The 25,347-nt window shown below is 57.5% G+C and overlaps 1 protein-coding gene and 1 long non-coding RNA gene across 7 annotated transcripts in view; one reads left to right on the plus strand and one right to left on the minus strand.

The window, feature by feature from the left end:
* LOC121017299 (uncharacterized) overlaps positions 1-1,596 on the plus strand; it is a 5,561-nt gene extending 3,965 nt beyond the window's left edge. For 2 of the 3 annotated variants that reach the window (XR_005784712.1, XR_005784714.1), the window contains one exon: positions 364-1,596. This is a non-coding gene — a long non-coding RNA (uncharacterized LOC121017299). The remainder of the gene's footprint in view (positions 1-363) is intronic. The other variant, XR_005784713.1, reaches the window with a different exon arrangement.
* A 1,116-nt stretch (positions 1,597-2,712) lies between these two features.
* The window catches only part of MYO1C (myosin IC), a 23,545-nt gene continuing 910 nt past the window's right edge, over positions 2,713-25,347 (minus strand). The window contains exons 1-32 of one of the 4 annotated variants that reach the window (XM_040455478.1): positions 25,177-25,302; positions 19,014-19,169; positions 18,780-18,895; positions 18,016-18,214; positions 17,855-17,935; positions 16,272-16,451; positions 16,092-16,190; positions 15,776-15,889; positions 15,618-15,689; positions 15,214-15,333; positions 15,008-15,090; positions 14,681-14,786; positions 14,483-14,563; positions 14,086-14,177; positions 11,830-11,924; positions 11,703-11,749; positions 11,514-11,594; positions 9,172-9,277; positions 8,946-9,063; positions 7,499-7,612; positions 7,343-7,419; positions 6,923-6,991; positions 6,740-6,824; positions 6,485-6,644; positions 6,118-6,201; positions 5,301-5,394; positions 5,151-5,206; positions 4,889-5,024; positions 4,741-4,811; positions 4,554-4,651; positions 4,380-4,479; positions 2,713-3,927 (exon numbers count right to left, since the gene is read on the minus strand). In XM_040455478.1, the coding sequence (XP_040311412.1) occupies positions 3,901-3,927; positions 4,380-4,479; positions 4,554-4,651; positions 4,741-4,811; positions 4,889-5,024; positions 5,151-5,206; positions 5,301-5,394; positions 6,118-6,201; positions 6,485-6,644; positions 6,740-6,824; positions 6,923-6,991; positions 7,343-7,419; positions 7,499-7,612; positions 8,946-9,063; positions 9,172-9,277; positions 11,514-11,594; positions 11,703-11,749; positions 11,830-11,924; positions 14,086-14,177; positions 14,483-14,563; positions 14,681-14,786; positions 15,008-15,090; positions 15,214-15,333; positions 15,618-15,689; positions 15,776-15,889; positions 16,092-16,190; positions 16,272-16,451; positions 17,855-17,935; positions 18,016-18,214; positions 18,780-18,895; positions 19,014-19,139 (3,087 nt within the window). In that variant the 5' untranslated portion in view covers positions 19,140-19,169; positions 25,177-25,302 and the 3' untranslated portion in view covers positions 2,713-3,900. Of the gene's footprint in view, positions 3,928-4,379; positions 4,480-4,553; positions 4,652-4,740; positions 4,812-4,888; positions 5,025-5,150; positions 5,207-5,300; positions 5,395-6,117; positions 6,202-6,484; positions 6,645-6,739; positions 6,825-6,922; positions 6,992-7,342; positions 7,420-7,498; positions 7,613-8,945; positions 9,064-9,171; positions 9,278-11,513; positions 11,595-11,702; positions 11,750-11,829; positions 11,925-14,085; positions 14,178-14,482; positions 14,564-14,680; positions 14,787-15,007; positions 15,091-15,213; positions 15,334-15,617; positions 15,690-15,775; positions 15,890-16,091; positions 16,191-16,271; positions 16,452-17,854; positions 17,936-18,015; positions 18,215-18,779; positions 18,896-19,013; positions 19,170-19,402; positions 19,516-20,534; positions 20,649-25,176; positions 25,303-25,347 lie in introns of those variants that run through there. The other 3 variants (XM_040455477.1, XM_040455479.1, XM_040455476.1) reach the window with 3 other exon arrangements.

The raw sequence follows: 25,347 nt of genomic DNA on the forward strand, positions 1-25,347 counted from the left end.
CTCTGTGCTGACAGCTCAGAGCCTGGAGCCTGCTTCGGATTCTGTGTCTCCCTCTCTCTCTGCCCCTAACCCACTCGCATTCTGTCTCTGTCTCTCTGAAAAATAAATAAACATTAAAAAAATTTTTTAGGGGCGCCTGGGTGGCGCAGTCAGTTAAGCGTCCGACTTCAGCCAGGTCACGATCTCGCGGTCCGGGAGTTCGAGCCCCGCGTCAGGCTCTGGGCTGATGGCTCAGAGCCTGGAGCCTGTTTCCGATTCTGTGTCTCCCTCTCTCTCTGCCCCTCCCCCGTTCATGCTCTGTCTCTCTCTGTCCCAAAAATAAATAAACGTTGAAAAAAAATTTTTTTTTTAATTTTTTTAAAGACAGAGAAAGGCAGAATGCGTTGTGTGCCTTGCTGCGAGGTGAATGCCCCTCCCTGCCTCCATCCTTTAGGAAAGCCTTTGCAGTGAGGCATCCAAGAGAAGGTGTCACCTTCGTTGTCTCCATCCTCTCCAAGCTGAGGAAGTCAAGAACATCTGAAGGAGGCAAGATGCAACCGTGCCCGTCTTGTCGTCTCCCCCTACTCACCCGTCCCTGGCTCCTCTGATTCTTCTTCCTCCTCCTCTGACGAGCCTCCGCACTTTGCACTTGCTGTTCCCTCCACTGGCGGCCCACGGTCAGTCCCTCACCTCCTCCAGGTCTGTGCCCCATGTTGCCCCCTCAGGGAGACCTTCCCTCACCCGCCCATTTGCAAAGGCGAATGGTGCAGCCACCTCTGCTTCTCCTCCTTCTCTGCTTTATTTATTTTCCTCCTCTAAAACATAAGCTCCGTAAAAGCAAGGATTTGGATGCTTTTTGTTCTTGCTATATCCCGAGCGCCTGGCAGAGAGCCTGGCACATAATAGACATTAAGTAAATACTGGTTGAATGAAGGAATGGACAGAGATTTGGGTGGAGACTCTTGTCCAGGGCCCCATGTAGCTTCCCACAGTTGGCACGCAACTCCTGGAGGGCACTGGACTTCCTGCAGGACGTGAGCTGGGGGTGCAGACCATTCTTGACTGCCTCGCCAGAGGCCAAGGCTTCTGGGCCGCACGTGGGTCACGTCTGCGACGTGGCCTTTGCACGCATCGCAGTTTGCTAGAGAAAGGCGTGTTGCTGGGTTCTAAAGCTGCTAATTGCACCCAGCACAATGCTTATCTTATCTGTCGGCTTCTTGCAGCCACTGCTACTACTGATAGAGAGGACAAATTATTGTGGTGCTTTTTTTTTTTTTTTCCTGTAGTTGGGGGAGTGTCAAATCTAGGTTGTGCACACAGGATTGCGTCAAGCCCAAGACAGTCCCACGTTGCACAGTATCTCATTCATCGGGAACTTCTGCCCCGGATGATGAATCTAAGCTCCTGGGCAGATAGCTTGACCCCAAATTAAACTTTTTCTTGCCTTTAACCCCTTCCTTTGCCATTCCTTCTGCTCACCACGCCTGTCCCACTTGGGAAAACTCTTAGCCATCTGCCAAGGAGTTCTGTGGATGCTGCCTGCAACACTCATTCCCTTTCTTCTGGAGGCACCACTCTGATGATCTCTTGGGAAGCCATCTGCCCCCGCTCTTGGACCATGAGTCAGGTGTGGTTCATGCTGCTGGTGTCTGGGCTGGGGTAGGGGATAGACGCATGACCTAGACCTGGCAGGCACCTATCGGAACAGAATGTGCTCTTCTCCCTAACTGCAACAGTTGGGTCAGGGAAGACCCAGTTCAAGGTCTTCATTCAAGTTGGTCTACTCTGCATTGGCTCTGAGACTTTTTTTTTTTGTCATTTTTTTTTTTAACGTTTATTCATTTTTGAGACACAGGGAGAGAGACAGAGCATGAGCGGGGGAGGAGCAGAAAGAAAGGGAGACGCAGAATCCGAAGCAGGCTCCAGGCTCTGAGCTGTCAGCACAGAGCCCGACGAGGAGCTTGAACTTGGAATGGCGAGATCATGACCTGAGCCAAAGTTGGACGCTTCACCGACTGAGCCACCCAGGCGCCCCGAGACTTTTGAATTACTGGGAAAGACGCTCTTTTTTCCTACCTCCTTATGCTCAACTCACAGAGTGAAAGCCCAGAGCTGCTGCTGACTGTTGCCGCCATGCCACAGGGCAGAACCTGCTTGACAGTGGAGCCACCGCAGAGGAAGGCTGAGCCAAGAGACGGTCCCAGACATGTTCTTAACGATGTTGTTTGAGTGCCTGCAAGCAGCCCTACCCTGGGACCATTAGGTCGCTAATGCTAATAAATGCCTTTTCTGCCCAAGCCAATTTAGATTTTATTTGCCACTTGCTACAGAATTTGGAGCCTATCCTTTGGGACCCAGCTCAGATGTCATCTTCTCTGTGAAGTGTTTATAGCCTTTCTCCCCCACTGAGTCCATCGCTAGTCAGTGTGCCCCTTGGGGCCTGCACTTCCCACACTGGGCTGTGTTTCTCTCCGCCGGGCTGAGGACCACTGGGCAGGGACTGTGTGAGATGCATCTTCCCCTGGCCCACAGCAGTGGGCCAGGCTGAGCAGCCCTTCGGTAGATAGTTAACGAAAAAGCAAGTCTGTGTCGCAGCTACTGGTTACTTCTGTTTTCCCTCCGGGAAGGCACCCTGCCTTCCTCCTTCTGTGGACAAGGCAAAAATTCTAACACAAGACCCCGGGTTGCCTTTAGGGGTCCTGTCCCTTTTCCTAACATTCACAAGCAGACCAATGTTGGCAAACACATATTGCTTTATTTAGTGTTTCTCTGGATTGCAGAAGTATCAGCAGTGGGCTGAGACCCCCCAGGAGGGCAGAGGCAGCTGGGCAGCGCTCAGGCCCTCTGGGGAGGTGGGGGGACACAGCAGAAAGAGGTGATGCCTCTGCAGCTCCTCCCAAGGCTAGCCTCTTCCCTGGGCTCCGCAGACAGGAGGGCATAAGGGCCAGGAAAGGGCCTACATCCTTGAATTGGGGCCAAAGTATAGAAACAGGATGTTTGTCATCCTAAGGCATAGACTCAGGTAGGACTGCTTCTCCCACCTGTTGGCCCCCAGGGTGATTGCTGGTTAGGGAGCCACACGCACCCTTAAAGACATGAACCTGTCCCTGGAGAGGCAGTGAGGTGTGTTGAAGACAGGACTGCAGTCCTGCTTTTGCCCCAACCTGCTGGATGAAGGGCACATCCCTTCTCTTGGGCCTCTGTCTCCTGCTCTGTCACACCAGGAAGCTTACACTAGATGACCTCTCGGCGTGTTCCAAATTCTGTGGTCTAAGACCCCTTCCCCCGCTCCAGGATGTCCTCAGGCGGGGGTGATGATTTTGAAAGGGTATTTTTAAGGCAGGAAGAAGGGGGCAGGCAGAGGTGGTCTCAGCCCCCAAGGGGATGGCAGAGTGGGCTGCAAAGGGTACAGGTGGGCAGGCAGGCAGAAAGAAAGGTACCAAGGGAATGAAGAGAAGAGAGTGGCCTGGGCAAGGGAGAGGGCACCGGGGCCCAGACCACCCAACCCCTCGGCTACACTCCCTGCCCTGCTGGCATCAGGGAAAACACATCCAGTGTGTCTTGGCGTGGGAAAATAGCTTTTTTAAAAAATAGTTTCTTACAAAGCATCAAAAAATCTCAGAGAAAACCTCAGCAAAAGTTCCCTTCTCTCAAATATTTGGCATCGGCAGTGGGGCTGGCATGGCCGCCTCTGTCCCCGGCTTTCCTATTGCTGTGGCCCGGCCTGGCCCACTTCTGGGGCAGCTCCCTGGCCCCCGCTGCTCCCTCAAGAGAGGGGTGAGCAAAAGGCAGGAATTTGTCAGTGGGCTTCGAGGTGTCCCTGGGTCCCTGTCTAGAAGCTCGAGTCTTTGGTAAGTGGGAAGGGGAGGTGGGGAGAAGCAAAGCATTGGGAGGTGGGAGGGGGTCCAGTGGGCGCCTTCATCACCGAGAGTTCAGCCGTGGGGCCACCTACGGGGGCAGAGAGAAGCCCAAGTGGTGAGTAGGAAGCAGACCCAGGTGCTTTGGGTGCTTGTCTACATGGATTAGATAAATGCAGTGGCGGTCTGAGGGGTGGGCGTCTGGTGGCCTCAGTCCTGGAGACTCTATCCTACTCCCATAGGACTCCCCGTCCTGCCAGAGTGGGCCTTGTCTACAGCTCCCCTCGAGACTCCCAGGCCTCCCCCACCTCCCGATGCTGCCATCTTTATGACCCTCTGCACCGTGGAGGCTCATATGGCCCCACTCTCTGGCCCTCAATGGGCGATGGGAAGAACAAGGTGGTTTGATGCCCCACGGATGGAGACCCATGGATGAGCTGCCCAGGCTCTGCCAAGCTGCCGGGGAAGCTCGGCACCCGAGGCTCACCTGAGCCCCAGGGCTACTGGTAGGGAGGTGGGCTGTTGCCTGCTGGCCCCACTCACCACAGCCAGGTGCCCGTTCTTGGCCTTGGTGATGAGCAGTTCCGAGCCAGGCGTGAAGTCGATAATGCCATCCCTGCCGGGGCCCCCTGCAAACGTGATGCTGGAAGGAAGGGGGTGTGTGAGGGCTGTCTGCATACGCACGCCTGGTCCCCTCATCACCCCTGACCGCCTCACCTGCCCTGGTTGATGTTGATGTTGTTCACACGGTCAGCACTGAGGGCTGTCTTGGTCAGTGTCTCAATCACGTGGTCACTCTGCAGCACCACATCCCCCTGGGGGCGTCCAGAAGAGAGAGGGGTCAGGCCCTGCCCAAAGCTCAAGAACCCACCTCGGCCCTGCCGCCCAGGCCCCAACAGGGTACCTTCTGCTTATTGTCCTCCCGCTGCACATGCAGCACAAAGAGGCTGTCGCTCAGGCTGCTGACAGAGATTCCTGAGGAGGAGGGCAGAGGTTAGGGGTCAAGGGTCAGAGCGGGGGCCCTCCCTAAGCAGCCCTGGGCTCTCGCTCACCGGTCAGGTTGGTGTAGTCAATCCTCTGCTTGACTTTGGCGTCCTCCACGATGACCACGGCGCTGGGTGTCAGCAGCAGCTGCCGGGAGCGGGCTTTGTAGCCCTTGCGGTCGTATTTCACCACAGGCACCGCATACTGCGGATGGAAGGTGGGGTGAGGGCTCGGGGAGGGGCTACGGGGCCTCCAGGGCAGCCCCTCATTCTCTGCCCAGGCCCTGAGCACCCCCCATGCAGCCCTCAGGCCGCAGAACCGTGGTCTCACCTGGATGGGCTCAGAGCCGAGGGCCTGCAGTACCTTGGGGCTGATCTCATCTGCACCTGCAACGCAGATGGGGGAGAGAGAGGTCAGGGGAGGGGAGAGGGGACTTAAGTTGGATGGTGCTGGGGGGTCGGAGCACTGAAAGGGGCTCACCAAGCCGTGTGCTGATGAAGAGCCTGGGGACACTCTGGGGGTAATTGTCCTTCTTGCCCTTGAAGATCTCACTAGCCACGGCTTTTTGCTGCAGCTGAGGAGACAAGGGCGGGAGGTGGGGGTTACAAGGGGTGGGAACCATCAGGGAGCGGGAAGGGGCAGGCCAGCCCCAGGAACTGAGACAGTCTCTCACCTTCTCTCTGGCCCCAGCACCAGGAGGCGAGGCCCTGCCACCAACCCTGCTGTTGGCCTCTCCCTCTGCTTTGCCCCCAACCCCACTCACAAGACAGAAGGCTTTCCAGAAGGGTCAAGACAGCATTTCCAGGGGCTAGGCTCGACCTGGGGGCTAACTCCTCATCGTATCAGGCCCTGGGGCCCCCGGCGTTCACCTCTAGCTTGGCACCTTGAAGCTGGCTGATTGCTGATACTCTAAACTACTAACAGGTTATCTGAGCTGGTGGGTCTTTCAGCATCATCCAATAGTGACGTGGCCAACACAAGGCACATCAGCCACCAACGTCCATCCGTGCAACCACGGCAGACGTTACCAACCGATCAGACTGATTCTGTAGCCTTTTCAACACAGGGCTCTGGGAAGCCTCTACCACTCCGGTGGAGTGGGCCCATAGGACAAATTCTATTTGCCACCCAGGAGCCACTCCAGCCTTGACCTCACACACGAGGCCAAATAGGGCCCGGGATCCGTCTGACATCACACCGTAAATCCGGGGGGTGGGGGGTGACGTGCTCCTCCCAGCACGCTGCCCCGACCTCGCTGGCTAGTCCCAGTCCACGCCTGCCTCCTCGCTCTCCATACCTGCTGCTTCCACTCCGGGCTGATGCTCCGACAGTAGTTCCACACCATGTTCTTCATGCACAGCTCCCGTAGAAGCTCTGAGGCCTGAGGGCACGAGGGAGGTCAGGGCACCTACACAGCCCGGCTCCCTTCCCTCTGAAGACACTAGGCATATGCCCACTACTGGGCCTTTGCCAGAGTGACCCCCCCCCCCCCAACCTGGACATCCCTTCCATTCCTGAGCCGTTTCTCTCAAAAGAACTCATTCTCCGTGGCCCAGCTCCAGTTCTCCCTTGGGGGACCTCCAATGCTTCTCCGTCCACAAGATCAGTAGGCCCCTCCGCTGAGTGCTTTCACGGTCCCCAGATCAGCAGGGAAGCCCACGGACCTCACGCAGGGCAGGTGGCGGTGTGGGCCAGGAAGTGTCCAAGACATTCCGGGGCAGATGCTTCCGCAGGTTGAGCAGAAAGGAGGTGCGCACGTGGTCCAGGAAGAAGGCATTCTCAGGGCAACGGGGTGCGTGGCGCAGGATGAATCCACGGATGAGCCTGGGGGTGTGGGCCCGCCAGGGGTGGGGGTGAGAGGCCTGGCAGCGCCCCACCGCCTGTTCTGCACCACCCCCTCGTGGCGCCCCGGTGCTCACCGCCGGATCGTCTGGGCGGCCCACTTTCTCTTGGCTGCCTTCCTCCGGCCCAGCGTTCCCCGCCACCACGACTGGATGCAGATGGCTGCGGAGACCACAAACGGCTGACCTTAATCTCCTCACGATGGCGGCCCACTCTAGCCCCAGACCCTGCCCCTTCTGAGGACCCCTGGGCCCCCGCACCTGATCGCTTCACACAGAGGAATTTCTGCCGCCAGTGAAAGCCCCTCCAGGCGGCCTGGATCTTCGTGGCTGTGGTGGGGAAAGAAAGTCACTTGGCCAGAGCCCTGGGGAACCAGCTGAGGGCCTGGCACTGTCAGAGCTCACTGAGGGGCACGAATGAGAGTGGCTGAAGGAACTACTGAATGAGAGGATACATAAGAGAAGGAGAATGCAGTGCGTGAAGGAGTGAAGGAGGGAGCAAAGGAAGGTGGGAATATGCTCAGAGTTTGCATCCAGGAGCAGGACTGGAGCTGGTAAGGAGGAGGGGAGCTGAATGTGAGTGAACTGGGCTTCCTGGAGAAAAGGCCCAAATGCAGTGATTTCTTTCCTTCTCCCCAGAACAGACCCCACTGGGACAGGAAGGTGCGGCCTCTCTCTTACCCAGGCTCTGCCGCCGGACCTCCAGGGCGTCCTCTGTGGCAAACAGGGTCTTGGGGAAGCGGATGAAGATCTTGGTCCTGAGGAGGCAGCAGTGATCAGCCCCTGCTTGCTACCCCTTAGCACCCCAAACACTGGGTGTGGGCGGGTACCACTCACCTGCCCATCTTGTACTCTTCCGGCTTGTAGCCCAGGTGCCTGACCAGCACAGCCACCCCATCCTGGGGCCGTCCTGCCCATGTGGGCCATGTCTCTGGACACAGTGACTTGTACCTGGAGACAGGAGGAGCGGAAATGCACCCAGGCCCCACCCCAATCAATTCCCCCCCACCCCTGGGGACCCAAATCAGCTTTTTGGGGTACATGCTGGGTACTCCCACCCATGACTTGCAGCTCATGAAAAGCCTCAGAGGTCACTTTGTCACTATATCCATTTTATTTTATTTATTTATTTTTCGAGAGAGTGAGCAGGAGAGGGGCAGAGAGAGAGAGGGAGAGGGAGAGAGAGGATCTTAAGCAGGCTCTACACTCAGCAAAGAGCCCAACACAGGGGCTCAGATCTCATGACTGTGAGCCAAAATCAAGAGTAGGACACTTAAACGACTGAGCCACCCAGGCGCCCCACTGCATCCATTTTTTTTTTAATTTTTTAAAGTTTATTTATTTATTTATTTATTTATTTTCAACGTTTATTTATTTTTGGGACAGAGAGAGACAGAGCATGAACGGGGGAGGGGCAGAGAGAGAGGGAGACACAGAATCGGAAACAGGCTCCAGGCTCCGAGCCATCAGCCCAGAGCCTGACGCGGGGCTCGAACTCACGGACCGCAAGATCGTGACCTGGCTGAAGTCGGATGCTTAACCGACTGCGCCACCCAGGCGCCCCAAAAGTTTATTTATTTTTGAGAGAGGGAGAGAGAGAGAGAGAGAGAGAGAGAGAGAGAGAGAGAGCAAACAGGGAAGAGGCAGAGACAGAGGGAGACACAGAATCCAAAGCAGGTTCCAGGCGCTGAGCTGTCAGCACAGAGCCCGACGCGGGGCTCAAACTCTCGAACCATGAGATCATGACCTGAGCTGAAGTCGGACACTTAACCAACTGAGCCACCCAGGCGCCCCACCACTGCATCCATTTTAAAGAGGAGGAAACTGATGTATCCTCATCTGTCTAAGGCCACAGGGCTAGAAAGTGGCAGGGAAGGAATTCAAATCTGATTGACTCTCCAGCCCCTTAGACCAACCACAAAGCTGCTCTATCCTTTCTGAATTGATTGGAAACTCTGTCCTCTTCATAGACTTTTACCATGCCACCTGGTGACAAGCATGTGGATGCATGCCTATGGACCCCTAACCAGGTGCTCTATGAGGGCAGGTCCCTGAGCGGGTGGGGTGGGGGATGGGGTTGGGAGCACTGGCATCCTGTCCACCTAGCTTGATATTAGGCCTTCAAGCATGGAGGGTCCCCTGGCATGCATCCCACAGCAGCTCAGAGACTCAGTGTCCTAGTCTCTGAAATGGGGCTAAGAATCCCTGTCTGCTCTCACGGGACCCAGAAATTTCCTACCCTCCTACCCCCTTTCCCTGGCGCTGAGCCAGGCCACGCCCCCACCTCTGCAGGAAAGCTTCGTATTTGCGACGATAGGCAAAGCCGGCTCTGCGCACGCGCAGGTTCTCCATCAACCCCAGGTACTTCACCTGGTGCCTGATCAGCACTTCGTCAAAGCGGCCTGGGGGAGGGGTAACAGGGTGGTCAGTGGACTTTCAGGGATGGATAGCCTGTTGCCCCTGCAGGTTGACCCAGTCCCCACAGGCCTATGGCGGGCGGAGGCACCTACCTGGCTGTTTAGCATCATTGGGCTTGATGCAGCGGACATAGGCGGGCTCTTTGGACTGCAGGATCTCCACCAGCTGCAGGAGGCTCATCTTGAACTGGGTGGCAACCTGGGCAGCCAAAGTGAATGGAAGGTTGGCCAAGGCTGTGGATCCCTGCAGCTGCCCCTCACTGGGGCAAAGCTGCTGAACCCTGCAGACGCCCCTTCCTAGAGTGGAGTGGCGCCAGTCCCCACAGCTACCCTGGGCCCTACTTGGGCCCTTCCTCTTGCCTCCCCAAGCTCACAGTAGAGGGAGGGACCAGACTGCTGGCATCTTCCAGCTGGGCTAGAGACATCAGCTTAGGAACCTCACTCCTATCTAAAAACCCTGCTCAGGAGGCACCAGGCTGAGACTCAATCATTGGAACCTACTCTTGTGGGCTCAAGCCACACCCAATCTCTACACCCAATCTTTTACACATTGGCTGTAGAGATTACTTAAAAAACCAAAAACAAAAACACTTGTTCAGGTATCCCCACAACCCCGTTTCTACATCTCCCTTTGACGACAACTCTTTCTCCTTCTAGAATTTCAGGGCCACCTTCTTTACCAGTGTGTCCTAATGCCTATGCATCCAACCATTGTCTCTGCACACTGCTCATCAAGACCGTCAAGGATCTCAGGCCTACGGGAGAAGCAGACTTCTCAACAGATTCGCAATTCCATCAATGACAGAGGTGTGTGCCTGGGGGTTCCAAAAGCATCAAGGAGGGGCAACTAATCTAGTCGGTGGGGTAAGGGGCATCAGGAAATGCCCCTTGGGCTGAGATTTAAAGGATAAGTAGGAGATAGCCAGAAGGAAGAGAGGAGAGGAAGGTATTCAGGCAGAGGGACAGCCTGAGCAAAAGTTTCATGTACCCAGGGAGCTATAAGCAGTGAAAGGATCCAGATGGGGAGTAAACAAGATAGGATTAGAGAGGAAAGCAGATGCAGTATCATGACAGGCTTGGAGAGTCACTTTCGGGGGACTGACTTCTCCTGAGGGAAATAGGGAGCCAATGAGGAATCTGGAATGAGGGAACAGCAGGCACAGATCTGCATTTTGGAAGACCTCTAAGCAAATATATGGAGGGTGGGTGGCAAGGGCAGCCGGGAAGCCAGGAGGAGACCAGAGATGACACTGGCTGGCTCAGAGCACTGAACTGGAGCAGTGGTTATGGGGACAGGCTGAGGGGAAGGAGCTGAGAAGTACTCAGGCAGCAGGAACCAGCAAGATCCAGTAGTTGTCTGGATGAGGGAGATGGGGGAGACTGAAGAGTCACGGATGTTGCCCAGGTTTCTGGCCTGTGAGACTGGGTGGTGGGTGATCCTCGTCCTGAGTTAGGGACACAGAAGGGGCAGGCCTGGGGCACTGTGCAATCAAGGGCCCATTTTAGACCAGTGGGTTGCCTGGAAGGCACTGGAGGAGATCAGTGGATACGTGAACCTGCAGCCTGCTGGAGAGGCCTGGACAGTGGTGCGTGTCCTTCCCGCGAAGAGAGGTGTGTGTGTGTGGGGAGGGCGAGGGGTATGCATCAGGGAACAAGGGACTGAGGAGTGGGACACTGGGCGACCCATGGTTTCTGCACCCTCCCTGCCAGCGTGTCTCAGCCTGCAGTACTCCGGCTTCTACCTCAGACTGAGCCCGCTCCTGCTGGGACCCGGGGCCTCCTCCCGCCACACCCAACAGCCACACCTCTGCCCTCGGCTCACTGGAGCTCTCCCTGAATCAGGCACTACTGGCCGCACCCGCCTTTCCCAGCCTCTCTCTCCATGATGTCACTCTCCTGTCAACCTCCTGGTCTTTTTTTGGGTTCTGCGTGTCTGTGCTGGGCCTTCCTCTGCCTGCTGTGCTCTCCCATAGGTCCCTCTGACAAGCACTTACTCAGTCCCAAGTTATCTCAGATGCTTCCTCTAGGAAGCCTTCCCAGACTGCTCCCCCCACTTCTACTCCCTCAGGCAATTTGCTGTTCCTTATTCTGTTTCCAAAGCACCCTGTGCACATTTCTATGAAAGCACCTATTCATTTTGGTCTCCTAAGTGCCTAGGAATGTCTGCCGAGTGGGTGAATGCAGGCAAGTGCCGATGCAGAGACAGGTACAATCCCCACAAGGACTCGGGGGTTCATGTGTGGGTCTACAGGTAGAGACAGGTGCACACATGGAAGCCAGCACAGATGCACCCACGGGCAGCCTCCTAGACGCACACAGATGTGTACCAGTGAACACGTAGCTCACATGCACGCTGCCAACTCCTGGCTCACGCAGGCACCCATCCACACACACGTGCACACACGTGCCCCCTCAGGTCCCCACAGCCTCCACACCGTCTCTGGCCGCTTCTTGTCGCTGAGCTCACTCCGGTCGAAGCATTGGCTCATAATGGGATTTTCTGAGCTGCACATGGTCTGTGAGGGCAAAGCAGGGAGTCAGGGCACAGGGACAGGTGGGACCCGTTCCTGGAGCAGAGGTCAGTCAGTGCCCAGATCCCGATCCCTCTCCCCAGTCTTTCTCACCTCCTTCAGGTTCCGGAAGAGAAGGTCATTGTTTTTATCCAGAAACCCTGGGAGGGGGGAGCAGACACGAGGTGAGGGAGAGCCCCTCTCCCTGCCCACTGTGGGGACCCAGCTCCAGAATCCTCACCGGTCACACTGTAGGTCACCTCTCCAGCATAGTGCAGAAGGCGGAACTCCCCACGGCCCAGAGATTTCCTGGTCCGCTGGTCAGCCAGCTTGTGCCTGGAGAACGAGAGGAAGCTACAGATTGCTGGCCTGAGCCATGCGCCTTCCTGCTGAAGAGGCTCAAGAGACGAACCGGGCATCTAGTAAGGAGCAGGTACGCCCTGGGCCACGCCACAACCCTCCGTGCCTGGCGACAGACAGGGCAGGGCTGTCAGCTGCGGAGGCTCAGGGAGGCAGACGGCCTTTCCCAGGGTCACACAGTGCCAGGACCGGGATGCAGGCCTCTGCGCGGCTGGGGCTCACGGGGCAGAGGTCTCCTTTCATTGCCTGTGGCTGTTATGTGACTCTGCTCAGAAGGCTCAGTGCTGCCCACTGCATTTTAAGAATGGAAATCTGCCCCAAAAGATTACTTAAGTGTATTTATACCCTTTAACCCATTGTCTACTTTTTTTTTAAGATTTTATTTTTTAGGTAATCTCTATACCTAACACGGGACTCAAACTTACAATTCCAAGAGTCACATGGTCCACCGACAGAGCCGGCCAGGCGCACCCCCACCCCCACCATTTTCTACAACTATTCCAAGCAACTAACCAGAGATACAGGGAGAGATTTAAAGCACAAGGATGTTTGTGGCAGCCTTGTTACCCCAGCAGAAGCCTGGAGGCTGGCTAGGGGCCTCCAGAGGCTGGGTGAGAGCACTGGAATATCTGTGAGTTAGAGCCACTGGAGGAAGTGTTTTGAGGAAATTTTTCTGTTTGATGATACAGGAAAACACTCAGGATATAACATTATCCTGAACCTTATACACAATAAGTTTTCAACTATGAAAAAAAAACATATAGAAAAAGGCAGGAAGAAAATGCCTCACATTGTTAACAGTGATGACCTCTGGGTGTTAAGCTAGATAACAAGTGGCTTTTGCACACATTCCAATTTTTCTCTAATGAGCATCATTATTTTTACAATCAGAAAAAAAATGTTAATTTATTTACTATGAGAGAGAGAGAGAAAGCGTGAGTGGGGCAGCGGCAGAGAGAGAGGACAGAGTGAGAATCCCAAGCAGGTTCCACACCGTCAGCGCTGCACCCTGAGAACCCTGAAATCATGACCTGAGCCGAAGTTGGATGTTTAACTGACTGAGCCACCCAGGCGCCCCCAGGAAGAGGTTTTTAGTGTTACGATTTTTTAATTTAAAGTTTATTTATGTATAAATAAATTGAAAGAGAGAGAGAGAGAGTATGAGCAGGAGAGGGGCAGAGAGAGAGAGAGAGAGAGAGAGAGAGAGAGAGAGAGAGAGAATCCCAAGCAGGTTCTGCACTGTCAGCGCAGAGCCTGATGCGGGGTTTGAACGCACAAACCGTGAGATCATGACCTGAGCTGAAATCAAGAGTCAGACTTTTGGGGTGCCTGGGTGGCTCAGTCAGTTGAATGACCAATTTCGGCTCAGGTCATGATCTCACGGTTTATGACTTCAAGCCCTGCATCGGGCTCTGTGTTGACAGCTCAGAACCTGGAGCCTGCTTCGGATTCTGGGTCTCCCTCTCTCTCTGCCCCTCCCCCACTCATGCTCTGTCTCTGTCTCAGAAATAAACAAACATTAGAAAAAAAATTAAAAAAAAAAGAGTCAGACTTTTAACCGACTGAGCCACCCAGGTGCCCCTTAAGGTTACAACTAAGCAAAAAATAAAAATAAAAAAATAAAAAGGTAAAATGCTCAGGGCTTTGGCATTCAACAGCTCCAGGCCTGAGTCCTAGCTCTGCAACTTACTAAATGTGTGATAACCTTAGGCAAATGACGTCACTTCTTGGAGCCTCAGTACAGTGGAGAAAGCACCACGAATGCCTCCTTACAGGCTTGCTTCAGGTTAGAGGAGGTGATGTGCACAAAACACGCAGGGCAGAGGTGCTTGCTTCTTTCCTTCCCCTTCCCACATTAGGGGAATCCTTAAAGAAAGAGCAACTTCCAAATAAGGAAGCTAAAAAAATCTTAAGTTTCATTCTCAAAAAAGAATAAGGAGGGAGCCATGCTCCTCTTAGCTTCTTACTTTGTGGATGCACCACAAGCTGTGGCTTTGTGCGCCTGTCCTCAGCTTAGCAACTCCCCTGGTCATCCCTCCTTATGACTGGGGTCTTAGGATTATAGGGGGATCCTGCGCTTCACAGGCTCTTCCCCAAGCGAGCCCTTGCCCCTAAGCTGCTCGGCCACCCCGCTTACGTCAGGAAGTGCGGATGGTGCTTGACTGTGTCCTCCAACTTCTCCAGGAAGGTCAGATCCGTGGCCTCCCCAGGGCGCAGACATTCCTCATCCTGGGGGGGGGGTGTGGCAGAGGATGAGGGATGTATCAGGGAAGGAGCCGGAGGGCACAGGAGACTCAGGGGCATCGTGCCAGGAAGCAGAGATGCAGCGGACAGGGGCAGATCATAGGGAGCCTCCCACAGACAGCTTCCAGACCAGACCAGCACCTCACCTCACCCTCCACACACAGCCCTGCCCTGTCCCTACTCAACACCAAACTCAGGCCCTCCATGGACAGGCCTAAGAGAACGGGGAACGGAGTAACATCCTCCCACCCAGCCCCCAATATGAGTCCTCGGAAGAGCAAAGGACTCACCAAAATGGAGATGATGCCCTTGAACTTCTCCTCTACCAGGTCACAGATGATCTTATTGTTGAAATACTGGACGGGCTCCCACTGAAGGGCAAAAGGGAAGGACGGCATCATCATGGGGTCCTAGCACCTTGTCCGGGGGACCCCAGTGCTTGGCTTCCTATGGGGTGTCCATAGGGACACCTGTAGGCTCGCACCCACCGCGATGCCCTCTGCCTCATATTCCTCCTGCTCCGACTTGAGGGTGAGCTCGATGAAGAGCTGCTGAAGCTTCTCGTTGCAGTAATTGATGCAGAACTGCTCAAAGCTGTGAAGGAAACAGAAGAGCCCACGGTAGTTCAAGGGGGACACAGGATCAGGACAGGGGAGAGATACGGGGAGGACTCGGAGTAGCTAAGGGAAGGTACACAGAGCAAGACCCGAGGTGGCCGGGGACTTCGTCAGGAATACGAGAGGCAGGGGCAAGAGGAGAGGGATCGGGACAGGGGAGATGGGAGGAGAGACGGGCAGGTGGACGGGGGGGCTGACCTGTTGTGCTGAAACACTTCAAAGCCATAAATGTCCAGGAGCCCAAGGACCGTGGTGCTCCGCCAGCTGGGGCTCTCAGCATCCTAGGGCCAGCGGTTCAACAAAGAGCGTGGGTCCTGGTGTCTGCCAGCACCCAGCCCCAGGCCTCCCTGGACTGCCCTCTCTGCTGCCTCAGAAGCAGCATGGGCCAAGGGCCACGAGCTCACCTTGGAGGCCAGCGACCTGTTGATCTTCCTGACCAGCCAGGTAAAAGTGCGGCTGTACACGGCCTTGGCAAGAGCGTCTCGTGCATACGCAGCCTGTTCCAAGTTCAGCGGGCTCAGGAGCTGCCAGCCAAGGTGAGACGGGAGATGAATGCCACAGACCCCTTTCCATCTGCCTCCCGTATGGGCTCAGGCCGAGCACCAGAAAACCATGGCCACTCTGTCCTCCCGGCTCCTGGTGAGCCTGGGGGGTGGGGCACACCAGGAGAGGCCACAGTGGCCACATCAGAGGGAAGACGGTGTAAGGACAGGAGGCTGCGTTCCTGGAGGTGGGAGTCTCAGAAGAGGCCTTGGAGCACCTGCACCCCCTTCACCCCCCACGTCCTGAGACAAAGGCTTGGCCTCACCTCCTCCCCCTTGGCGATGATCTTCCTGTGTGTCAGGGCTTCCCGCAACGTCGAGCCTTCCACACCAAGCAGCTGTCAAGGGAGGGGGTGGGCATGGTGGGGGTGCACTCCTCCTCACCCCAGCCCCTCTGCCCTCGCCCTCTGCTCACCCCACTCACCCTGGTCAGATACTTGAGCTGGTTCTCGGTGGTGACCTGGGCGTTGCTCTCCTCATCAGCAGCAAAGTGGATGTTGCCCAAATGCAGGACGCTGGCCACAATACTCAGCAGGTCCTGGACAAACAGGGAGGGGTGGGTGGGGGTCACAGGAGGGGCAGAGAGCCAAAGAGGGCAACCAGTGAGCAGTCAGATGGAGCAAGGAATAGGTGGGGGAGTGTCTGAGAGAAGGGAGCTGTAAGGGCTGTAAAAGCGGACGGAGGTTTTCCAGGCGCGGCAGGAGGAAAGGGGGGGGGGGCGTCCCCAGCACCGGCCTCACCTCCACTTCATCTTCAGTGAAGTCGATGACTGTCAGAGCCTTCCTGACGACTTTCCAGTCACTCTTGTCATTGATGGACGAGACTTTGGCACACTGGCCCTGGGGGAAGGGCAGAGCTGGGTCACCAGCCCCGGCGCTGCGCTCCCTGGGTGCCACCCGCCCTGCCCACTCGCGACTCACCTTGACCAGGTACAGGTAGCTCTGGGGGTTCCGCTCCAAGCCCAGCCTGCGCAGCAACTCCTCCTCGCCCCCTTCCAGCAGCTGGTAGAAGACGTGGAAGTTCCTCTCCCCGTGGTTCTGGTGAACCACTCGGGACTTCTCCAGCAGGTAACTGAGGATGTGGCCACCCACAGGTGCACCCTGTGGGCAGGGCAGGACGTGGTGGCTGTTCAGGGGGCCTGGGGATAGGCTCCAACCCACCCTCCCCCGCCTTCCTCTGCACTCCTGGCCTCTAATTCTAGAGCTGCGACTTGCTGCATGGGCTCAGCCAGCCACCCCCTCTGGCCTCCGTGTTCTCATCTGGGAAATGAGCACGTCCGGCCCTATCTACCTGGCCACTCCACTTGGCTGTCCGACGAGCCGCTTACACTCAACAGGCCTGGAACTGCACCCTGTACTCGTGGTGTCCCCTCCTCAGACCAGCTCCTCTCTTCCCATCTTGGTCAATGGCCACTCCTCCCCTCTAGGTATTCGGCCCAAGAAGTTTGCCCTCCTCTCGGAAGCCTCTTTTCCTCCCTAACCTCATGTCCCGCCACGCAGCCAATCCTGCTGCTTTAACCCTCAAAACATCCAAAACTCTACACTGCCACCACACTGGTCCCAGCCACTGTCATCTGTCATCTCGGCTTAATAACCATCAGCCTCTGGACTGGTTTCCTTGTTCAGCCTGCTTCTCCTACCATCTACTCTCGACAAAGCACTAGAGGGATCTGTTGGAGAGCAACGTCACATCATGACGCGCTTCTGTTCCAAACCCTCCAACAGCTCCCCTTCTACTCAGAGTTTCTTGTTTTGTTTTATTTAGTTTTGAGAGAGACAGAGACAGAGCATGTGCCGGGGGGGGGGGGGGGGGGGGGGCAGCGCAGAGAGAGAGGGAGACACAGAATCCAAAGCAAGCTCCAGGTTCCGAGCTGTCAGCGCAGAGCCCGACACGGGGCTCAAACTCATGAACCATGAGATCATGGCCTGAGCCAAAGTCAAAGGCTTAACCGACTGAGCCACCCACACGCCCCTACTCAGAGTTGTTTTCTTTTAAACTTTTTACAAAGACCCAGAAGTGCCTGCACCATCCAGTCTCCCCTCCTATTCCTGGGCACCTTGTTCTCTGGCCTCCTTGCTGTCCTTACCAGGTACTCTCCTACCCCAGGGCCTTTGCACTGGTTAGTCCCGCTGCCTGAACTCTCTCCCTTAGGTATCCGCACAACTTGCTCCCCTGTCTCCATCAAGCTTTTACCAAAATACTACCTTCTCAGTGAGGTCTACCCTATCTGCCTTATTTAAAATAGCAACTGGCCCCACCCCTCACTTCATTTTATTTTTTGCTATAGCACTCGTCACCTAAATTACATTTTTCTGTTTATTGTCTATCTCCCTGGAGGCAGGATTTTTGTCTATTTTGTTTCACTGCTGTACCACTGGCACCTGGAACAGCATCTGGCACAGAGTAGACTCTCAATAAATATTTGCTGATACCAAAGACCTGGCGAGTGGGTGCCTACTACCTGGGAATCCCATTCCCCCTGCCTTGACCCATCCAGAGGTACCTTGAAGTCAAACTGCACATCCATGTACTTCCCGAACCTGCTGGAGTTATCGTTCCGGAGGGTCTTGGCGTTTCCGAAGGCCTAGGAGTGGAGGGGGGTATGAGGGATATCTGGTGTTCTCTCCCTGCCCCTCCCTCCCTGCAGACACGGCTGTCCCCTACCTCCAGCACCGGGTTGCTCTGCAGCAGCCGGTCACGTACAGCACCCCCCCTCTCAGGGGCTGGGCAGGTCTCAGCGTAGAACTGCAGCAGCCGCTTGGTGGCCTCTGTCTTGCCTGCCCCGCTCTCCCCAGAGATCATCACCGCCTGATCCCGGCGCTCGGTGCGCAGTGCCCGGTACACGGTGTCGGCCACTGCAAACCTGGGGCAGAGGCTTGTCAGGAGCTTAAGGGATGGGAGTGGGGCAAGGTAGGAGGGGGATGGGGCACAGGGATTCCCGTATTTCTCATATTTGCTTGGAATTCATTTGTGGGTGGGAGTTGGGCATACCCTCACAGATGGGGATTGGGGGACCCTCAGGACTGCGGGTCAGGGAAGGTCCTTCACCCTGAAATGGGGGTCACTCTGAGGTGGAGGACTGAGGAGATCACTCACGGGTGGGGGTCCTGGAAGTCATTCAGGTAGAGATTGGGGTCGCAGAGTCACTAAGGTTGGGGAGCCATGCCCAGGTACAGTTGGGGGCAAGGAGCTAGGGGTGTGAGGTGGGGTGGGGGCTGGGGAGGCCCCACCCAGATGGGGTTGAGAGATTCATCTCAAGTGGGGATCAGGGTCACTCTAAGGTGAGAGATTGTAGGACCCCTCACAGATGTAAATAATGATTCATCCCAGGTTGGAGGTCAGGGATATTCTAGAGTGAGAGTCATCTCAGGTGGGGTCATCTCAGGTGGAGGGGGGGGTCACTCCTGGAGAGGCTGGGGTTCACTCACAGGTGGGGTGGCACCTCATAGAAGCTGACACCCCGGTAACGTTCCATGTGCTGCCGGCTGTAGATCTGTAGGTCCCGGTAGGGGTTGACAGAAACCAGGACGGGGCCAATATAGGTCTGGGGGTTGAGGGAGGAGAATCAGAAGTCTCTCCCAGAGGCTCCTGGTGCTTCTTTCCCCCTCAGACCTGTGTCTGCGCCCCCCCCAGAAACCCTTCTCTTCCCACTTGGGGCTCACGTAAATGAGGTTCTCCCGGAAGCGTCGCCGCAGGTTTTCGATGAAGGCTGCCTCACTGGTGAAGTTCTCCAGCAGCACGAAATCCTGTACCCCCACCCGGTCACGGGCCGTCAGTGCACTCTCCATGGTCACCCGCACCCCGTCACTGCCCAGGGCCTGCAGGGAATGGACCACAGGACGGTCAGAGCCAGCAGGGTAAGGTAAGGCTGCTTCTCTTCCACCTCAGCCTGTGGGACTAAGAGGGCAACCAGGGGCACATGCACCCAGGACAAGAGAACACCCAAGAGATGGACCATGCTGGGTACAGGGGCAGGGTCACAGGAAGCTGGCACATGGAACATTGAAGACATGGGTCATACAGAACAAGGACCATGTGGGGCACATGGCACCTGGACACAGGACACTGGGGCACAGAAGACCCTGAGGAATGTGAAGCAAGGCCACTAAATCCAGGCAGGCACTGCTTTTTGTGTAGAGAAAGAGGAGTCATGAGAAGAAACTCCCTGGAATAATAAAAAGAATGCTCTGTTGACCTTGGACAAATCCCCTCCTCTCTCTGGGTTGTTTCCTCCTCAAGGAGGAGCTGAGTTAGACCAGGTGACCTCAAGTCCCTTAGTTCTGGGCCACGTGTGACAGGTGCTTTGGAGGACAAAATGGCTCAGAGTGAATTCTGCAGTCAGGGTGGAGCCATCTCTGCCACCCTCACTCATCAAAATCTCCAGGAGAAGAGAGTCAGGGACCAAGCAAGAGGCCACCAACAGACCACAGGAGAGGGATTTCCCCAGAGGGCCTCCTGTCCCAGCTGGACTCAACACCCACCCCAGAAGTTGCAGGGGAGGGGGGGGGAACTCCTTCCCATAGCTGGGCCACACCCTCTCCTCCAGCTGCCAGCCTCCCCAGACACCCTCCTCCTGAGAGCCCCAGAAGCCTCAAGGGGGTGGGGGTTTTACCATGGAAAGCCCAGCTGCCTCCAGAGCACACAGGCTCAACAAGGCCCTCACCCCAGGTTACACTCTTCACATAGGAGGAGAGGGGGCTCTAGGAAATTGACGTCAAGAGTGTCAAGGGTCGGAGAAAAGCAAGGTGGCAGTGTGGGAGAGGGGGTGTAGATCCCACTGAGGCCATCAATTCTCCTCCAACCACAAAGCATCCAGATCTCTGGCCTGGGGCACCCCTCTGGGTCTGGCCTGCCTCTCCCAGGCTTGTCCCTCGCCGCCTTAACCGCCCCCCCCCCCCATCCTGTCCCGAAGCTGTTGCCAAATCTGGCCAAAGCTCCCGCCCCCTTGCCCTATGGGTGACGGGTCTCTGTGCTCTCAGCCCTCCCTGAGAGCCGCCAGCCGGGCTCTGGGTCCGAGTGCCCCGCGGCCCTCTTTGCCTCCGCCTCTTCCCCCTGCAACTTTCCGGGACGTTTTTCCACCCGAAATTCCTGGGCCGCGCCCGCTTCCTGGCGGGGCCGAGGCGGCGCCGCGAGGCAGAGAGGGACGCCCGGGACCCCCCGCCCTGCCCGCCACCTCCGCTCACCGACGCCCGGTAGCGCATCCTGCCCGGCCGGTCTGGCGCCCAGCTCCGCTGCCCGTGCTCTCCGCCCGGGGCTCGGCGGCAGCGGCGGCGGCGGCGTCAGCGAGGGAGGGGCCGGCCCGCCCCCCGCGCCGCCCCCTGCGCGAGCCTCAGAAGCGCGGGACTCCCCGGCCGCCCCCGCGTCGCACGGGGTTCGCACTCGGGGGTTCCTGCCCAGCTGGTGGGAGTGGGGTGGGAACTACGCGGGATTTCGGTGCGGGGGTGGAAATGGGGGGGGGGGGGGGCGACGGAGCTCCCCGCCCGGCAGGGGCTCCGCCTGAGTCAGGTTTTCCAGGAGGGGCGTTGTTGGTTCCAGGGTGGGGCCCGGAACCCGCACGGCCGCCGCGTCTACACGGACCCGGAACTGACTTCCGGGCTGTGTCTACACTACACATCAGGCCAGGCGCACGACGAAGATTGAGGCCCTTGGGTCCCGAAGGAGGCAGGATTTCCATCTCCCCTCACCCCAACCTCAAGTCCCAGGAAAGTTAAAAATAGACCGAAATGTCCAAATACGGCCGGCGCGCCCAGGCGGGCGGAGCCTCGGTGCAGGACACTGTCCACCCCTATATACTCTCTGGGGGGTGGCCCAGTGTCCTTAAGGCCCAAGAAAATCTCGTTAGGTTCCGAGTCACGACGGAGCGCACACCCAACGGACAGCCACGGCCACAGGGAGCCTTTGCCGGGCGCGGTGTGTGTCTGGTCCCTATGGAGGTCTCATTTTTCCATCTTGGAAATGTACACCCGACTTCCAGCATTTGGGGCCTATACCCTTCTCCCCTATCCCAGACACCCTAACGAGGGCCTCTGTGCTTCACTCAGGGGCTCCTCTCCTCTCCCTCTTGATCCCCCAGGACACTCTTCTCCCAAACCAGCCCCAAGCAGCCCCACAGTCGCTGGGGTCTTAAAAGGCACTTGAGGGGCAAACTCTAGCTCAGATCCCACCGCTGGCAGAGGTGGTGATGGCTAAAAGGCTTTGGTGCTTGCAAAAGGCCGGGCTATTTCTTACGAGCTGTATGGGAGCAAGTCGGTTTCCTAGAGCCAACTCTGCATCCTTAAAATGTGGCTAATACCTGCCTTAAAGATTGCTGGGAAGGCTAAGATAAAGCGCGAAGGCACCTCCCAGTCCTTCAACAAGCACTTCCCTCTCTCGGCCCGACATTCATTCCACACGTGCTTGGGACAGACCTACTAAGAGCCAGGCCCCGGGCCAGATAGGTCACACTTCCTATACTGGGGAAAGCCCCTCAGGCGTGCCTGCCAGTTACAGACAGCTCTCGTAAACTTTACCTGTTTCCCACCTGACAGATAAGGAACCTGAGGCACAGTAACGCGGACTTGTTCTAGAGAGGAAAAGGCGGGGCCGAGACCTAAAGCCCCAGCATGCCCCTCGCACCCAGGCTCCCCCGAGGGGAGGTGAGGCTGCGGCAGGTGAGGGCTGCAGCCTCGTGGGGAGGCTCATTACCTCGAGAACAACAGCCCGGTCGGAGCCGCGGCCCAGGGGACCCCGCGGGGGATGCACCAGCTGGGAGATGGGGCCTTGCGGAGGGGCCAGGGGACTGGGTGCACAGCTGGGAGATGGGTGGGAGAGGAGGGGGTGTATTAAACGCCACGGACAGAGGCGGGCTCAGGGAGGAAGGGGGCGCCCTCTGCGGCGTCCCAGGTTTAAAATCCAGAAGGGAACGGGAGCGGGGAGGGTTCTCAGCTTCCAGCCCACTCGGGGTGGGGAGCGCCTTTGGATACTGGGGGAACGAGGTCGAGCGAGCCCCCACCAGCAGCATGGCTCCCGGCGGTAAGGGGGCGACAGGGCTGGCGCTGCGGCCGCTCGCGGACCGGGGAGGAGGAGCGGAGAACGGGAGGAGCCTCGCGGCCGCAGAGCCCGCCCCGCCCGCTGCCGCGTCAAGCGGCTGGAATGAGGGGAATCCGCGTGCGGAGGGGTCCTGCCGGCCACCCCCCACCCCCCACCCCGGAGCCGCGCCGCCGCATTCCCGGGATGCCCGCTGGCGCCCCCACAGCCGCCGCCCGGCGGCGGAAGGAGGGGGCGTCTTCGCTGCCGGGCAGGCCAGAGGGGCGGCCCCAGCCGGGGTCCCGGCCCCCGCCCCCGCCCGCCCCGCCTCACTGGACGGAAGCGCCAGCCCCAGGGAGGGGTAGGGAGGCGGGGAACCGAGGGTGTGAGAGACACAGCGACCAAGGCTGCAGCTCCTGGAGCTTCCTGCGTTCTCAGCGCCGACTTACCGTACTCCCTTCCATGCTCCCAAGCCAAGCCTTTAGGTCTGTGTTATTACCCCATTCTATAGGCGGGGAAACTGAGTCTGGGCAGGTGAATGACTTGTTCAAGATCCCAGGACTAGTAAAAGGAGGGGTGGGGTTGGAACCGGCAACGCCAGCACTCACTGCTTCTGCAGGGCTGCCCTGAAGGAGAGAGGCAGGCCCGCCCGCTGGCTGGTGGATGTCCAACCTTCCGCTTCTCTGCAAGGGTTAACTCGCTGCCCTGGCAGGCTATGACCTTCCTCAGTAACCCCGTGACTGCAGTGCCCAGTATACAACCCTGTCGGTTTTGTGTGACTATTGATATGTAGGCCTTAGGAGCAATAGCTAGGGAGTACCCACTGCCTTTGGGCCCCCAGCATGGCCCTGCACCTAGGGGCTGGCTGCAGGCTGGTGAGAAGCCATGGACACGAGTGACCCAGGACTTATTTCACAAGACTACCTCTGGGTTTCCTCCCACCTGTGTCATTTCCTCTAAAGGCAGGGATGGGGCAGACCCAGCAGACCTAGGTCATCCAGTGCCCTTTACCTAGTGTGGGCCAGGTACCCTCAAGACTGGCCTCTGGAGGAGTGGGGAAGGCAGTGGCAGCCTCAGATGTTCAAAGAGCCTCAAAGGACCCATGCAGATCTGGAGAGGGTGTTTTGAGCATCCCCAGATTTCTGCTAAAAGCTGATTCCCACCGAGGTAGCCTCCTGGCCTTTTGGGGAAACAGAATCATAGCCTCTCTCACCCACAGTGTAGTGCTGGGCACAGAAGAGTTTATATTCAGTTTATATTCATTATGCTCAGTTTACATTTATTGGATGTATCTTAGATCTGGGCCCAGGCTGCCCCACCAAGGACTGTTCCAGACTTAAGGCAACTGTTGTGAAGGGCAAGGGAGATGAAAGGTGGGGACTAAAGGGCTCTACTCGATTGTTCACAGGGCCCCAGTCAAGGGCTGTACACTCTAGCTCTAGAATCATGGGTCTCTGGCCTGCCAAACACCTCTGCTTGGGGGTCCAGCGGAAGTAAACAGAGCACTTTGCCCCCCTGACCTATCCTCCTCGTTCAATATCCTATATGTAGAAAGGAGGAAGACACCTCCAGCTAGTCATCACCATCTGGCATCAAAAGTCCTGTTCACTTCCCTCCATTTCTCACACCAAGGAGTCACCACCTGCTAAAACCTTCCCTCTGCTCCCCCTTCACTGTTGTGCTCCTGGATCAGGCAGCAACCTTCACACTGCCCTCCCAGCCTTCCTCCCTCCAATCCATTTTCCCACAACAGCCTGTAGTATTTACAAATGCAAGTCTGATTAATTAACATCTTATGTTAACGGAGTGAAAGTTTATAGGGCACCCTTCCATGTGCCAAGCCCATACTTCACACCTAATGCTTCTTGCCAGGAACCTGCATATAGACTCCAGCAGCCCCCTCTGTCCTCAGCTCACCCCGATGTGCCCGTGTTCCTGTGTGACCACAGGGGTGGTCCTCTCCAGTCCCTTCTTTCACTACCACACACAGCCAGGAGGAACTGCCCCCATCCCTATCACACGTCGCTCTCTCCCTAAGCTTCTTGTCTTTGCACCTGCACCTTCCTTGGTTGGGCGCACCCTCCCTCTCCCCACCTGACTGACTCTTAGTCATCCTTGAAGACTCAGCTCAGGTATCACCTCCTTCAGAACCCCTTCCTGCCTCCTCCAACACATAGCCCCCTCCATATCTCATCGTGCTCTAATCGCCAGTTTCCTTGTCAGTCTCTCCCAGGAGACTGCTCCCTCCAGGGCGTACACCCCCGGCTAGGCACACAGTAGGGGCTCAGTAACCCCTCGTGGACGCCTGTATGAATGAACGAATCACAGAGCCCAGAGCGTGCCGGGAGTTGAATAAGGCCGTGGACCAACCATTCATTCTCTCGTTCACCTCCGAGACCCTGGCCGCCGCACTCACGGGCGCCTAGGCGCGGGGAAGCTGGCACTGCAGGGCCCCGGGGGCGGAGTACGGGAAGGGGCGGGACTCGAGCGTCCTCTCCGGAACCCAGAGGCAGCCCCGGCTGCCGGAGGGGCCCAAAGAGGGTACAGGGTGCCTGGATCCTGTGACCCCAGCCGCCCCTCCCCGCCCTCACGTTACCTGCAAGTAATCTAAATCTCCACGAGGCCGCGTTCTGGGACCCCTCACGGGCCGACCCTCGGCCCCAGCGATCCCCAGGCCGGCGACCCCCGCCTTCCCGCACGGCAGCTCCGGGCTGGGCTCGGCTTTCGGCCACCTGCCCTTTCCCCCTTTCCCCCGCTGGCCGACCCCTCCCGAGACCACGCGGCTGCTGCCCGCCGTGCGCCCACGCCCCCCGTACCCACCGGCTCGGCTCTTCGGGTGCGCAGGCGGGGGCCAGGCTGGGCGGCGTGGCCGGCTCCGGAGTCCGCGGCCCCGGCACGCTCTCCCCGCCCAGGGCCCGCCCGGGGCCGGGCCGCTGCCTGTCGTCATCCCGGGCAGGGCCCAGGCCCGGGCGCGCGCGCGCGAACCCTCCC

The sequence above is a fragment of the Herpailurus yagouaroundi genome, unplaced genomic scaffold (genome assembly GCF_014898765.1).
Source record: "Herpailurus yagouaroundi ecotype Mexico unplaced genomic scaffold, PumYag 215, whole genome shotgun sequence".
NCBI lineage: Eukaryota > Metazoa > Chordata > Mammalia > Carnivora > Felidae > Herpailurus > Herpailurus yagouaroundi.